Source organism: Lissotriton vulgaris, chromosome 5, assembly GCF_964263255.1.
Source record: "Lissotriton vulgaris chromosome 5, aLisVul1.2, whole genome shotgun sequence".
In the NCBI taxonomy this organism is placed as follows: domain Eukaryota; kingdom Metazoa; phylum Chordata; class Amphibia; order Caudata; family Salamandridae; genus Lissotriton; species Lissotriton vulgaris.
In genome coordinates, this window is record NC_141693.1 from 1,709,955,813 (window position 1) to 1,709,972,496 (window position 16,684).

At 45.2% G+C, this 16,684-nt stretch overlaps 1 protein-coding gene across 1 annotated transcript in view; it reads right to left on the reverse strand.

The window, feature by feature from the left end:
• The window catches only part of ADAM11 (ADAM metallopeptidase domain 11), a 336,142-nt gene that overhangs the window by 301,338 nt on the left and 18,120 nt on the right, over nt 1-16,684 (reverse strand). The window contains exon 2 of the mRNA XM_086919835.1: nt 11,571-11,749. Within this exon, the coding sequence (XP_086775961.1) occupies nt 11,571-11,749 (179 nt within the window). The remainder of the gene's footprint in view (nt 1-11,570; nt 11,750-16,684) is intronic.

The following is a 16,684-nucleotide window of genomic DNA, read 5'->3' on the forward strand; positions in this document are numbered from 1 at the left end:
ATGTGACCGGAAAAAAAATGTATTTCATTTCTTTAAATCTTGATTTCCAGTAGAAACTCAATGTTTGAGTATGATGTAAAATATATGTAATATGTGTTAAATTACGTGTGGTTTGTTTAAAAATTTGTCTGACATGGTGTTTTTGTGTAAACCATTCAAACCCTCAAAAATGTAGTTTCTACTGGAAATTAAGATTTAAAGAAATGAAATATAACACACAAAAAAAATGTGGTCACATCGAGTGTCACCTGTGATCCTATGGAGTAATTAGCGACTGGCATGTGTGTTGTTGTACGCTTCATATTATTGGCGAAGCCTTACTGATTAAGGGCCAAAACATTCTAGAAGAGAGTGCTGTCATAGCAGCTCACCTGATATAATTGTACAACTTTTCCTGCAACAAAAATCACTGGAAACGGTTATCAGTAGTATTTTTTAAAAACGAGACCCGAAGGTTTTGGTGATGGCTGAGTGCTTTATTAATTTGAATGTTTTGCAAAGAGCTGATTGGTAGCAGCGGAGCCACTTGAGAGCACTACTGAAGCACAGAACGGTATTCTTGACTAGCCCTGTCCTGTTATTCAGCCTATATTTTATTGATGTAAATTAAAGACCATATTTACACAGCTTTGGTGCTACAGTGACGTTTAATGCGTGTAATTATTTTCTGTCACTCAGTATTAAAGTTGCAACCCTCATCACCCCCAAAACACTTGGAGAGTTAAGGTCCATATACGGCTACTGTGGGGCCCATTCACAAAGGGAATCACAGATCTGTGCTCAGAGAAGGACCATCCCACACACGTGAAGTTTTCGAGTTTCCCTTATAGACAAAACTCAACAACAGCAGTGCACCTGGGGAGCTCAGCCGGCAGAACCCGCCCGGGGGTGCTAGTGAGCTTCTGGTGTTTGTAAAGGCTGCCGTTTCCCACATTTGTGAACGCTCACAGACTCGGGAGTTTATAGGCGTTGACAAACTCATGGCAAATAATTCCTTGTAACTACCAACCGCCATCCTTGCGTGGTGTAACAGCTGCGTCACTGCGCACTCATGGCAGAAGACGATGCAGTAGTAAAAACATGGCCTGCATGTAACCTTTTGAGGGTGATGCAGTCGTAAATTGTGCTATTTACGGCCATTAATGTGCATTTAAGGCTGTAAATGGCTCTGAATCTGGTCACCTGAATCCAGTCAGCAGTGCAATACTACCAAAGACATTGGAGACAGATGACAGGTAACCCACCACAGGACGGACACGTCATGACATTCTGTCCCGGGGCCTGGAGAAAGGCCGGACCCTGTTCACTAAAGAGTTTATGTGAAGAGGTTGAGACGGAGTATCGCGAAGGTTGGATGACGGGAAAAGAGCAGAAAAGATGGCGCGGAAGGACGCATCCTGGGTGGGGAGGGAGGACGCATCCTGGGTGGGTGTAATGTTCTCTTCTTTATATTTCTCCTGTATTTCTACTATTTCTATCTCTATTCTATCCATCGCTTCTATTCTGAAATTCCCTCGAATTCATTTCTCTAGTACTAAAGGAGGGACGGGAAGAGGGATCATGTGTCAGGCCAAGCCTTCTCACACCTGTTCTCCCCGCGCACCTGGTCCTCGCATCCCAGCCACTCCTCGACCCCGCCCGTTCAAAAAACACCTTATCTGAAGAGCAGGCCTCGAGCCGATCGTCTTTCATTCACACCTCACCGAGAGGAAACACCTCCACACGAAGCCCGTGCTGAGCAGCAGCAGCTGGCGCGCGCCGCGGAGGTGGTCACGCTGAGTGGGCGCGGTGCGTCAGCCCACGCGCCGCAGGCTCCTTGAAATGGATATGATTGCGCAGGTCTGTGGCTCAGGGGCCGGGCGGGCCTGTACCGAGCGTGGCTTTGGAGATGGAAGAGTGCCATGAAGAGGGTGCCTGGAGAATGCAAGGGTGGCTTCTGTTTCTGCCTAGTCCGTCCTCTAACAGGACAGGCAGGTTTTTATGTGCGTACCACGATGCGCCCACCTCTGAAACACACTGAACTCCAACACCTTCATGTGCAGAAGAACTGGAACAATGTTTGGTTTATTCAGGGCACGAGTCGGGGGTACACGCGGCACCGATTTTTACAGGGAACGCCGTCCACCCAGCCACGAATTTGGGCCCCATGGAATGTGCTGAACTCGTCCCGTTGTAATTTCCCAACATCGGGATACTTTAAGCAGCGCCTGCACGTTGTCTGCTTTCCATCTGCAACAAGCAACAACATGCAGGCTGGGAGGGGGTGTTCTTATTTAAGACTCTTGCTGGTCCAATAACTAATGCAAAAATAACAGTTGATGGACAGAATGCAAAACAATGTCATACATTCACCCCAGTACAGAGATCTGGGCCTAAATCCATCGTTTTTTTGCACTCCACACCACCCTAGTTGAGACATGGCCATATGCAAATCAGCCTTGACCCTGTGCTTCATGGGAACAGTCCAGCCCGAGCTGGCAAGCCATGTCTTTCCTGGACCGGAATCAAGCATCCAAGGACCAGTTTCTGGCTATCAGCCGTCTTCAGCCAGAATAGCTTGACTCCAGTGGTGTGGAGAGCATGGGACTCACGTCTGAGCATACCCATCCCACTCGGGGTGACAAATGCAAAAATAACAGTTGATGGACGGAATGCAGAACAATGTCATACATTCACCCCAGTACAGAGATCTGGGCCTAAATCCATCGTTTTTTTGCACTCCACACCACCCCAGTTCAGACATGGCCATATGCAAATCAGCCTTGACCCTGTACCTCATTGGAACAGTCCAACCCGAACTGCCAATCTATGTCATTCCTGGACCGGAATCAAGCATCCTAGGACTGAGGTGGCTGAGTGGGCTAAAGAACGGTGATGGATTAAACTCAGATCTGTTGACTGGGTGTGAGTGTTTGATTGGTTCAGATGCTCCGTCCATCACCACCCCCTTTTGTACCGCTTTGTTCGCCATAAGTTGGCAGGGTATGCTCAGAGGTGAGTCTCTTGCTCACTTTGCCACTGTATTCAAGGAAGCCGGGCTGAAGACGGCTGAAATGCCAGAAACCGGTACTCAGAAGCTTGTTTACGGTCCAGGGAAGGCATGGCTTGGCAGTTCGGGCTGGACTGTTCCCATGAGGCACGGGGCGGACTGATTTGCATATGACCATGTCTGAACTGGGGTGGTAGAGTGGGCTAAAGAACGGTGATGGATTAAACCCAGATCTGTTCACTGGGTGTGAGTGTTTGATTGGTTCAGATGCTCCTTCCATCACCATCACCTTTTGTACCGCTTTGTTCGGCATAAGTTGGCAGGGTATGCTCAGACGTGAGTCCCTTGCTCACTTTGCCACTGGATTCAAGCAAGCCGGGCTGAAGACGGCTGAAATGCCAGAAACCGGTCCTCGGAAGCTTGTTTCCGGTCCAGGAAAGGCATGGCTTGGCAGTGCGGGCTGGACTGTTACCATGAGGCACAGGGTCGAACTGATTTGCATATGGCCATATCTGAACTGGGGTGGCAGAGTGGGCTAAAGAACGGTGATGGATTAAACCCAGATCTGTTGACTGGGTGTGAGTGTTTGATTGGTTCAGATGCTCCGTCCATCACCACCCCCTTTTGTACCGATTTGTTCGCCATAAGTTGGCAGGGTATGCTCAGACGTGAGTCCCTTGCTCACTTGCCACTGGATTCAAGCAAGCCGGGCTGAAGACGGCTAAAATGCCAGAAACCGGTCCTCGGAAGCTTGTTTCCGGTCCAGGGAAGGCATGGCTTGGCAGTTTGGGCTGGACTGTTCCCATGAGGCACAGGGTCGGACTGATTTGCATATGGCCATGTCTGAACTGGGGTGGCAGAGTGAGCTAAAGAACAGTGATGGATTAAACCCAGATCTGTTGACTGGGGGTGAGTGTTTCATTGGTTCAGATGCTCCGTCCATCACCACCCCCTTTTGGGCCAATAACTAAGGCAGAATTTGAGGGGTCATCAGGCCTCCTTTTGTCCGAATCTCTTGGCTGGGAGCAGTCAGGAGCCTCACACCTGATGCAAATGATTAGAGGGGAAACAAAGGCTCACACCTTGTTAGCACTTCACACATACTTAAGAGAGGCAGCTTTTCGCTTTGTTCAGTCCCTGTTTAGGAGTTATGCATGCACTGTAAGACTGTCAGATGTGCTGGTCTTTCCCATATTTTACACAAAGCAAATTGCATTTATATAGAGCAGCTTACCACACCTGAGGAGGCATTGAAATAATGTAAGTACTACTATTTTTTCTTGTATAGTCCTACTCATCCCAATGCAGGGGATCAGAACGCTGTACATCAACACGTGCATATTACATGTACAATAAATTATATACGTTTGTAAATGAATGTACAGGATGTGTTACAAAAAGCTGGGGATTGCAAGGTGTAGAAGTCACATATCATCTTCCACATCTCACTGTGCTATTGATGCCACTTCCTATAAAGTTGTGGCTTGTGATGCCAATTTCTATGATGTCAATTCCTGTGATGCCATGTGTGATGTCATGCGCCGTGATGTCGCTTGCATACTAACTAACTAGGATAGTCCCCTCTACTTCTATTTTTAGGACTTGTGCCTTGGGTTTATTGGACAGCAGAGTGGTTAAAATGTAACTCTACCAATGACAATGAGAGCAGATACACACTGAAGGAAAGCTCACACTGCAGAGCAAGCCAGGGTGTGAGAGCCCTTGAGAAACCCATAGCTCTGTTCTAAGCCGAGAGAAGGCCATGTCTGCACGCAGCAAAGGAGGAAAGGGAGCCCAGAGAGGCACAAGAAGCTGCTTCGGGGCAACATCCTGGGCATCACCAAGACCGCCATTTGCCGTCTTGCCTGAAGTGGAGGAGTTTAGCGCTTCTCCTGCCTCATCTAGGAGGAGACCCGCGTGCGCTCCAGGACTTCCTAGAGAATGTGCTCTGGGACGCCGACACCTACACCGGGCACACCAAGCGGAAGACCGTTGCCGCCATGGAAGTGGTGTATGCAACGAAGCACCAGGGATGCATTCTCTACCGATATTCTCATGCTTCCAGAAACAACACTAAACCAACTGATCCAACCATACAAACAAATGTGATCATCGCGTGCGATGAAGACAAGCATTGTGTATGGGGCTACCACTAGCCTAGCCAATTACTCTTAGTTAGAATCATGTTCCAGAAAGAATTTGACTCGAATAATCCTACCAGACCAGAGGTTTCAGCAGTGAGGGCTTGGCTCGCTGAGCTATCTTACTGGCATCTGGAACACACAATGCACTCATTGGGGTCTACACCTCAGAGTATATATAATTTGGTTAAATATTTTTCCTCATAATTCTGATTCTATACAAACCAATCTGTATTCCCACGTTACTTACGCAACCTACAGGAACAGATGACAAAGTATTTCATACAAAACATCTATGGTCACACCTCAAGCCTCATCAATTATGTGTCTGGCTAATTGCGTCCTCTTTCATAGTACACTAGGTGATTCCATACAGCACTCCCAGTACATGACACCTAGGCGTCTTTGATGTTAGATACCACATTCAGGGTCCAAAATGTCATGGTTCTGCCCTATCCCATGTTGCTGCCACGCACCCCATCGCATACATTGCAGCTCAACTGACAAAAGCCTTTAGGAAGATCTGCTTATAAAATTTCTTAGAAAGGGCACTCAAATTTGGGCACCATTGTCTCTCTCACTTATTATCAAGATCACAGTGGTGCTCCGTTGGCCACAAGAAACCCAACCTCCTACACCGTTAAGAGAACCATGCGAATTTCAGATCTCAATGTTTGGATTTCATGTTGTCCTGGAAAGTATTTGTTAGCTGTTATAGGCCTATTTGACTTCTTGCTTGACACCTCTCATCAATGAAGGGGTCTTAGAACATAAGGTCCTTTAAACAACTTGAGTCGACCGCAGAAGACGATTTCTGTGGCCCAACTTATCTAAGTGCAGGAGTCCATTCACCCACTAAATTTTAGAATTTGTACCACAAAACCTGCATTTGTCTCTATCATACAGCATTGGTATATGCACGAATTGCGGCAAAGGGTACCAGGATGACAGTCTTTGGGAAATCTTATTTACAGCCTGGGCTTTCATGAAACAAAACAGTGCACAAGAGAAGTTGTATTCTTGCTTTCCTACAACTGAACCAACTGGACTAACACACCCGGCATGTTAAAAGTAAGAGTGGCACTGTAAAAACAAGTGTCCTTGTCACATGGAGTCATCTTCTCACCAAACAGGCTAATGTACTTTCACATTTGTGATTTGTACGCTGATGCTGGTGATGTATTCCTGTGCAAGAACATAACTTTGGTTAAATATTTATCGTTATTTTATAAATATTGTGCTAATCTGCATCTGAACTCACACATCCAGCCATCTCAGCTGGACCACATCTACCAAAAAAAGATAAAGTCTGCGCCACTATATCCTGATAAGCTACATGGAGATGCAAGAGGGAGGTGCAGGGGGGAGAGACTTGATTCTGCCCATATTCCCTCAGGCAGGAATTGTTCATCTTTTATGGAGCCCCATCTGGTGAAAGAAGTCACAAAAGTCCTAAAAATCCCAGCTGATACCAACAAAGAAACATCATTTGTGCTGACTATTAGAGATGCAGGATTGGGCCAAGACAATACTATTTTTTCTTTGCACCGATAGCCTCGTGAAGCTGTTTCTGCTTGCAGTCTCTGTATCTGCCATGACAAGCAGATTTGTGAAGTAGGGACGGAACCAGAGAGAGTGTCACCAAACGACTTGAATTATAAAACACTGGCACAGTTCATTTTCTCTCAGATAACACAAAACACCTGGGACAGTATTACACAAAGTGCAATGAGGGGGGGGGGGCGGCAAACGGCATGTTTGCCTGCTTTGTGCGCCCCAGGACACTTTGCTGTTACAGATAAGGCCGCAGACGCTTCTGTGCGCACATCTCGAGAGGGCATTCCCTCATTTGCATGGGGCATGGCCTGATACAAATTAGCAAATCTCTTTGCCTCTGCGCCATATTATGGGCGTGGATGCAAACTCAAAAAAGCAATCAGTAGGCACCCTGACAAAAAGGTGGTGCTCTATCAGTGCGCCCCCTGAGGGCAGCCCTCTGATTGGTATAAATGGGGTCCCCCAGACATTTCCCTGCAAACGGGTGCAGACACTCACTGTACCCGCCTGCAGGGAGAGCTCTGTACCCTCTATGAATTGTAGGTGGTTGCCGCCTGCACAGTGATAAATCGAGCAGTTCATTAAAGCAGCCGCTCTGCATTTCACGGAATGCTTTGCCTCCAGGGCAGCCCCAAGTTCACAGCAGCCCTGAGGGCAGCGCATTCATTGTAATCAGGCGCACTGTTCATGTTTGCGCCCAGCGCACCTGTTTAAAGGTGTGTCGTGGCATAAACATGAACAGTGCACCCGCTACATAATGAGTGCCCAGATTTGCTGGAGGCAAATCTCCTTGAATACACCAACCAACAACCGCTGCTCCCAAAATTCACCTCATGTTACAGAACACAAAGCCAACGCTGCATCGTTCCAGAGTCTCTTCAGGATATGGCAAATGTGGTTCTTTTTTACTACTTTTAGTTGGATCACCTATGTATTTGTATTCTTATTTGTTTGAGCATTTTGTAGTTGGACTAATATCACGTGGATTCATTTAATTTAAGTTGATATTGAGGTGATGCGTGCAGTATTGAGCGATACTCCAAGTAGGCCTGGATTGCATCCCCCTAACCCTACAGCGAAGCAGGAAACTCTACTTAATTTGTCTAAAAATGTATTTGGATCACAAACACTGTAGGCACTCCTTTCATATTTATATTCCCCTCAATATGTATGCATCTGTAAGAAACCCCAACAGTAACGTAAATAACTATTTCAACCTACAGATTCCCCATATTCCTGATTTGATTTATGAACTAAGTTTACATTAAGGTCTAAGCATTCCTAGTTAAAATCCTAACGTGGGAGTGGAGGTGATTTAGTAGTTTAAGCCTCTATTTGCTAATGTACTGCTGTATCGTTATTCTTCATGAATCTAACAAAGATATTTTAAAATGAACTGGCATAGAGGTTAATAGAAACTATAAACCAACCAGGCACACAAGCCTGTATCTAAATCCAAGCCAATTCTCTAAGCAAAATCTAAATCTAAGCTCAACCTCTAAGCACTGTCACAGCCTCCAACTCAAACTCCCACCCCAAAGCCTAACCTCATATCCTAAAACTAGGCCTAACTAAATTAAAAACTAAGCTTAACTTTTGCTCAAAGCATAAATGTGTCATGAGTTGTGTCACCCAAAAATACAATTGCTGTACCAGAACTGTTCCCGAGTGAGTGCGCCTCTCTTGGAAACCTTTGAGGATATATTTGTGGGCTGGCACGCTCCTCCAGGCGTGTGCCACTCCCTCATGGGGCTGAGGCCTCAAACAGAAGCTTTTATGTGTATACATACACTTATAATATATATATATATATATATATATAATATATATACATACATGTATGTATGTATAAATAATGCTGTGACGTAACGGCTAGAGAAGTCGACCTCGAAGCTGGGGAACCAGGTTCGAGTCTCTGCAACGACGCTCAACATCCTGCGATTCTGGGCAAATCACTTAATCTCCCTATGCCTAACAAAATTAATGTGCACGTCTGTAACGCAACTGGTGCATATGTAAAGCGCTCGGATATCTGATATCTATGGGTCGAGTTTGTGCTATATAAAGCCCCCAACCCCCCAAAAAAAATATACAGAGAAAACGTTAAAAAGTCAAAATAATGTTATTTATTTAATATTTAATATTATTTCCGATGGGGTGTTATTTTTAGCCCCTTTCTCCTCCAATATTTGCTTTGTGAGTGTGTTGTGTAACCTATGAGTGGCTAAATGGGTGCTTGACTTACTCCAATGCTGCTGTTTTGTCAACTTTGAGGATGTAGTCACTCTTAAACTCTTCCTTTTTGTATACGCATCTTCCATTTAACAGCCATTCCCCCTTATGTCTCCCACATTTACCAATACAATATAAGCTTACAAATGTGGAGATCTAAGACTCCATGGATCTCTCTACAGAAAATAAAGGAGAGGTGGTGGTTCCTGTTTGTACATTAACGAATAGCGTTTTGTAGTACTGATGCACGTGCTACAAAATGCAGCTTGAGAACAGGCCCCTTATACTCTAACCCCGGAGTCTAAATCCACAGACTCTAAACCTACAACTACAAGTTCAACCCAACACACAAATACCTATAACCTTCTAAATATTAAATCCATAATCTAAGACCTCAGTCCCTAAACCTTAAGCCTGTAAGCCTAAGCACCTTTAAGACTAAACCTGGACACTAAAGCTGTAAAAAATTAATCTATAGCACTAAAGCAAGCCTCCCTGCCATAACGTAAACACTTGCACTATCAAATTTACAAACCAAAGAGTAAGCTCCTAAATATAAATATGAACTGAAACCCTTATTTTAACCCCTAAACTGAACTCTATACCCACAGGAGTGCCTTATCAAATAAATCCTAAATTTCTATGCCAAAACTTACACTTGAATCTTAAAGTCACAAACTTAAATTCCTATACACTAAACGTAAACATTGAAATGTAACCTTAAGTCTGAAACTTAGCCAATGACTATATCTAAACTCCTACGCCAAATCCTACCAGTCAACCTCTTAAAACACATAAATGCATACTACAGTACATATAAGCATAACCCTAACCCTTAAGCCTTAAACCTCAAAACTAAGATCCAAGAAGAAAATCCATCAGCCTAATTATAACACCAAAATCGAAGTCATAAGTCAAAGGGTCTTAACCTGGAATCCCAACATCTAAAATCTACTCAATTTAGAGTTTGGTGGACAGAATCAAGGCCAACAAGGTGGCAGAGGATTTTATGTCAGCCACCATGCCTTTACTCCACTCACCAAATTTAGAGTTCACCACTCGCCCTGTGGTGGCCTCTATCGGTCTGTATGAACCGCCATCATATGGGTTCGTACAAAGCCATTTACAAGTATGGTAAGCTTCCATCATTGGTAATGGACACTTGCAACAAAATGTACAGAATTTGTTTTCTTTTTCAAAAACAAACTCTCAAAGCAGAAGTTTGTTTTGGAAAAGAAAAATCAAGTAGCCCCAAAATCAAAGGAGCTTTTTCCCATAGTGTGGCAGTATCTTTTAAATTTCTCCTGTCCCTTACCACCAGAATATTCCTCGTGGTGGCAGACAGTAAAAAAAGCCATTTGACTACTTACTCTAAATACAGTGGATGGGCGGATGGTTTACCTCAGACGGCCTGTACTTCCTTGGGCCTTCAGAGGAAGGCATATGCCGAGTACATTTAAACCCGGCGGTCTGCCCAACGTAAAATAGGCCGAGTAGAGGATGGAAGAGGTCTCGAGGGAAAAGGGGACAAGTGAGAAAAACTAGGCAAACTAGTAGAAGGAGTGCACAGGGAGGATGAGGTAGAGACAAGTTAGACAATCTCATCTCTCATATTGGGCTTTGTTGTTTTATAGGTGGGAGAGAGGTAAACGTTCTGGAAAAAGAGCAGGCGGTTGTACCAGAAAGAGAATAGACAGGAGGAGAGAGGACAAGTGTGGTTGATGGACCACAGGAATTGATAATAAAGTAAGACTAGGAGGGGGAATGAATGGTGAGATGAGAGAAATTTCGAAAGTACAAAAGAAGCCACATCTTTAAAGGCAAAACAGTAAGTGCTAGTAATACATCTTATACATCAAAATAATATGAATGCCATTCCAGTTTCCTTAGAGCCCATATTGGCCTGGGCTACTTCCTTAAGATGGTCCAGTCTTACTCTGTTCGGTGTTCTATACCCAGGGATGGAGGATGCCCAGAGGTTGCCCAATATCATCCAACTCTCGGGATTTAAGAATCACCAACACGCTGTTGACAACCTAGACCGTCCAAGGTATGCATTGTGTTTGTTTTATTAAAGCGCTGATGGATGTCAGACAGTACTCAATATGTGACTAACTCTGCACAATTAATATTGACCTATGATTCAGAGGCACTTGACCGTCTGCAGATTCCAACTTTTCTCCAAAGGACTTTCCTTCTAACTCTACACCTTGAATGAATAGGAGCACACTCTGGACATCTCTCCATAGAAGAGCGCTCACGTCTGACCTTCAATTAGATGTCATGTCCCTCTGACACTTTACCATCTGTGGGGAACAGAATGCTGAAGGGTTTGGAATGGAGGGAGAGTCATAAGAACGGGAAGAAGCGAAGGATGCTCTGTCCTGATAATTGCTTGTATTGTGCTCATGTTGACCAGAGGGTGCTTCAAAGTGCTATGGGGAACTGGCCAAACAAGAACAGCATTAAAGGGGAGCAAGGTAACATATAGCAGGCACAAGAGAAAACAGACAGTGTTATGTCATGTTAGCGATGTGTACATCAAATTAACAGCTTAGAAGAGAGATTTGTGCTATCCAATCCCGGATGTCAGAAGATCCGAGGATCTCTGCTCTGGCTAAGAACCTCAATATAATGTGCTGTTCACATACCTGTTCAGTATCACTCCTGACCCGGGTGTCCAGCTGCTGCGTCTGCACCTCTCCTCCTGAACTCAGTGCTACCAACCGGCTGGGATAGGTAACTTCAGAGGCAGGAGGCCCTGGATCCCACCGCGTGTTGGGAGCCTCCCACTGCTGAGGGACAGGTGGCATCTCCGCCTTCACGGGACCTGGAAGAAGCAGATAGAGAGAGTGGTAAAATCTGGGAGTACATCCGCAAGTCAAACACAAGACAGACCGAGACATCCAACTTGGAAGTAGAAGAAGAGGCGGCGAAAGAGAGACACTAGACTGTGTCGAAACGCGTAACGGTATATTGAATTAAAAAACTTGGTGGATTGATACTTTCGTTTCCGAGAGTGCATCATTACCTTTTGTGACTTTGGAGATTACGAACCGGCTTAGGGGGCACCTGCCGGCAGATGCATCACCTGGCGATGGGAGGGATTCCAGAAGGACCCTCAGTGGATGTTTGAAATATATATCAGTGAGCAAGGGCACGGACGTGCCCGAAACGCGTCTGATGGCAGTATTTTACCCACATGTTGTGAAATAAAATACCAGCAGTTGAATAACCTACTTCGCCTTGGAGTGCTAATTGAGTAGTCTGCGTACCCTTCTGTGCAGGAAGCACTTTGTTGATGGGTTGGATTGGCATATATATATATATATATATATATATATATATATATATATATATATATATATTATATATATAGCCTCGAAGGTTCTCCCGGTACATCCACCACGGAAAATAAAGACTTGCACACCAGGGTCCGTGTTATCAAAGTGTACACACTTTGATAACACGGACCCTGGTGGGTGAGTCTTTATTTTCCATGGTGGATCTACCGGGAGAATCTTCGAGGATTATTTACCGGGTTCCCGACATCCGGGACTTGCACCAACCCCGTCAGGAGTGGAGCTGACACGTCGGGGAACTTTCCTTCCAAGATATATATATATATATATATATATATATATATATATATATATATATATATATGCAGCAGCCTCTTGCTGTGCTTGGTCGAGGCGGTCCGAGGTCCATCCAATCCCTTGGAAAAATTAAGCAGAAGCCAACACCAGTGATGCCGCGACTCATCAGGACGGGTCCTCCTAACGCACCACTGGTCAGCGCGTGTAATATCCCAAACAAGAACTCTTTAGTGCAAAGCAATTGGAGGACACAGCGGGGAACAACAGTAAGTCCATTTTATTGAAGTACCTTGGGCTAACGCTTTTCAGCAACTTGTGCCTTCTTTATCTGCCGCTAGTACCGGGAGTCCGCCCCAAACGGCCTTTTTGAAATTCCCACAGCACTCCCAATGGGGGGAGTCCAGCTGGCCCTGATTAGTTGGTAATGAGTGCTGCTGTAGTTTCTAGATTTCGAACTACAGCTGCCAGCAGGCACCACTGCTGGGTAAGTGTCTCCAACAGGCCCCAATAGTTTTGAAATATATGCTGGTGATGCGAGCAAAAAGTTATAGATATATATATATCCACTGAAAAAAAACACAAAGCTCTGAGAGACGTTATAGTTTGGTGAAAATGTAAGTTAAGTTTTAAACAAAAAAAAAAGCTGAGCTTCTCTGTACCGGCCATGACAATGATGTCATTACTGATGTAATTTCCGATGTCATCAGTGACTTTATCAATGATTTCATAAAATATGTCATGAGTGATGTAATAAGTGAGGTCCCAAGAAGTGCATGGCAAGTGCGCAAGTTATATTTACTTTATTTAACTATAACTGGTGAATTTCAGTGTTTTTTAGTTTAAATTGTTACATTTTTACCTACCTATAACATCACTTTAACCTTTGGGTTTTTCAGTGAATTTTGGAGGGTTTATTGAAGTTAAAGTAAGATATTTTCCCATACCTTACAATAACATTACTTTAGCCTTTGGTTTGTCAGTGAATTCCTAGGGATTTTTAACATCAAGTAAGATTTTATAACCATTCCTAACTCTGTTAACTCAACACCAAGCACGGCCTTTGCCTGTGTGCGGAGTGGGAATGGCAGCATGGTTTGGTCTACGTAGCGGTCCTGCCTACCCCTCAGAAGCCGGCCAACCCCCACCCATCCAAAACCAGTGGACCCTAACCTACCCTTTTTTTAGATTGTCTGATTTGGCGGGACTCTTGTGGGAGCCAAAGGGTCATGATGGGTCCTGAGTGACTCTTGCTGGAGTATACAGGGGCTGTGCTGGCTCCCGCAAGGTTGCAGCTCCAGCCTCCAACCCTCAAAAAATGTTTTTATTTGACCCAGGTGGGGCTTCTGAACCTCCCCACAAGGTACAGGGGGGTCAGCGTACCCCTACCATGGCCCTATACCTTATTTTATTTTGATTTTCAAGACACGGAGATAGAGTCCACTAATCCTGTAATGGCAGTGCAACATTTTTGAACAGACTTCAGCCCGCCAATCAGAGCGCAAGCTTCTGCTGGGCTGGCTGGAGTTTCATGCTACCATGGGAACGAGGCAGCCAATGAGGAACAAAAAGCCCTGTCGGCCAATCGGATTGCTCTATTTTTTAAGGTTACTTGCCTGCTGGACTACCACAGTTCTTCCGAATACCTAACTGTCTAGTCTAGGTATCTTGGTCTACTAATGAGGGGGTCTACTGTAAGCCAGGGCCCCTAGTGAAGCTCCATGGCAAGGTATAGTAAGGGAACTTTGCACACAGATTTTTCTGCTTCCATGCTCTCTAAGGGACACTATTACCGATGAAGGAGGCTTGGTGCTTATTGGGCACCAAATGCTCTAATTTGAGTATGTACTTTTGTTTACATCTTGCATTGTAAGTGTACTGCCTTGAACTGATATCATTAAATAATGCAGCGCCACCAAGAACCCCGCAAACAGAACAGTTCACAAAACAGCCCTCAGCAACTATCACCAGCACATCAAAGAAACCAAGAGAGCAGCCAACCACACAAAGGAACTCTTCAAAATAGCGATAGAATTCTCCAACCCGACAGCCATAAAGAACACCATCTACCTCTCCCACGAACTCTGTGACACTCTCTCAGGCTTCTTCCCCAGCAAGAACACCAACATCTACAACAATTTCAACATCCAACCTGCCACCATCAACCCGATGAACTCAACCAACCAGCAAACACCAGTCAAACCATCACCACCTAGTCACTGTTTACCACCCTCACACCCTCAGCCATAATGTCATCTTCCATTCACACCGGGGTGCCACTGACCTCTACAACCTTGCAACAAACCCAATCGGCACACAACTCACCAGCATCCTCAATGCCTCCATTTCCACAGCAACCTTTCCAGGAAACACGCAGATATCAGACCACTCCTAAAGAACACCTACGCTGATTCCAACGGTCTCAAAAGTTATCGTCAGATCTCCGCTACCCAGCCAAAGTTCTCAAGAAAGCCATGAACCATCAGCTCACTAAAGTCCTGTCACAAAATCACCTACTGGACGCCTCTCAATCAGGATTCCGTGCCAACCATAGCACTGAGACCACGCTGATTGGCGATGCAGATGATATCAGAATACTCCTCGACTGTGGAGAAATGGTGGTCTTGATCCTCCTCGACCTCTCTGGGATGTTCGTCACAGTCTCCCGCAACACCCTCATCAACAGACTCTACATCACAGGCGTACTGCGCAATGCCCTCAAGTGGATTGCTTCTTTCCTTACAGGATGCACACAGAGCATCCGACTGCCTCCCTTCACCTCTGCACCCAACGACATTATATGCGGAAAAGGATCATCCTTCAGCCCCACCTTCTTCAACTTATACATGATCTCCCTCACTGATGTTGTCAGATCCCACAGACTCAATATAATCTCCTACGCATATGACACTTAACTGACGCTCTCGCTCACCGAAGACCCCTCCAACGCCAAATCGAAGTTCTGCAAAGCCATGACCAACATGGCCAAATGGATGAGAGACAACTGCCTCCAAATCAACTCTGACAAAACTGAAGTACTGATCTTTGGGAAGAACACCTCCACGTGGGACCACAGGTGGTGGCCTGCAGAACTCAGACCCACACCGACCGACCACGCAGGCAACCTCGCATTATCCTCGACAGCCAACTGACCATGAAACGACAAGTTAACGCAGTCGCCGCCTCTTGGTTCCACAAACTTTGCATGCTACGCAGAATCTTCAGATAGATCCCAAAAAACAACGTAAAGACCATCACTCAGGGCCTCGTCACAAGCCCCCTCTACTACGGCAACACCCTCTACACCGGCATCTCAATCCAGCTTCTTGGAATACTCTAGACCATACAGAACACTTCAGCCAGAATCATCCTAGGCCTCCCCAAATGAGCCTACATCGCTCCCCACTTGAGAGCCCTACACTGGCTCCTCATCCAGAAAAGATGCCAGTTCAAGATCCTCACGCACACCTGCAAAGCCTGCCATGACCTAGGACCTGCCTACCTTATCCATCGGCTGAATTTCCACCAACAGCCGCTAGACACCTGCACTCTTTTTCACTCGCCCTCACACACACATCCCGCAGCAGCCACTCCTACTCCTACATCGCAGCCAAGGCCTGGAATGACCTCCAGCTCCGTACAGCCCCCAAGCTGGCAAACTTATATATTTATTTATTTATTTATCTAATTAATTAATTTATATAGCGCGTAATCACCCCGGGGTCTCTAAGAGAAAGAGATTCAAGACCTGGCTCATCGACCGAGATACAGTGCCCGATACCTCAAGGGGTGACAGAGTTGCATTTTACAAATGCTGATTGATTGATTGATTGATCTTGGTACTCCTGCATGGGGGTGTTGTTTGTATGTATGTCATCATTATTGTTTTATCTGCTTTGTTGCTGCCTTTTATGTGCGTAAAATTAAAACTTTTTTTTTACAAACTGTCTGTGTATTTATAAAGTTTGAACCTCCATTTATTTTTTATTACTGAACAAATCAAACTTTCTGGTTGAAGTTATAGCTTTCTGCCAAATTTCTGTTCATCCATATTTTTCTGTATCAGTGTTCAAAAATCCCTATGGAAATTGCAGGGGGAAGCTGTGTTTTTTTTCTTCGGCTTCCACTGGATGGATTACCCCAAAACTTTCCTGGAAGGAGCGGAGGTG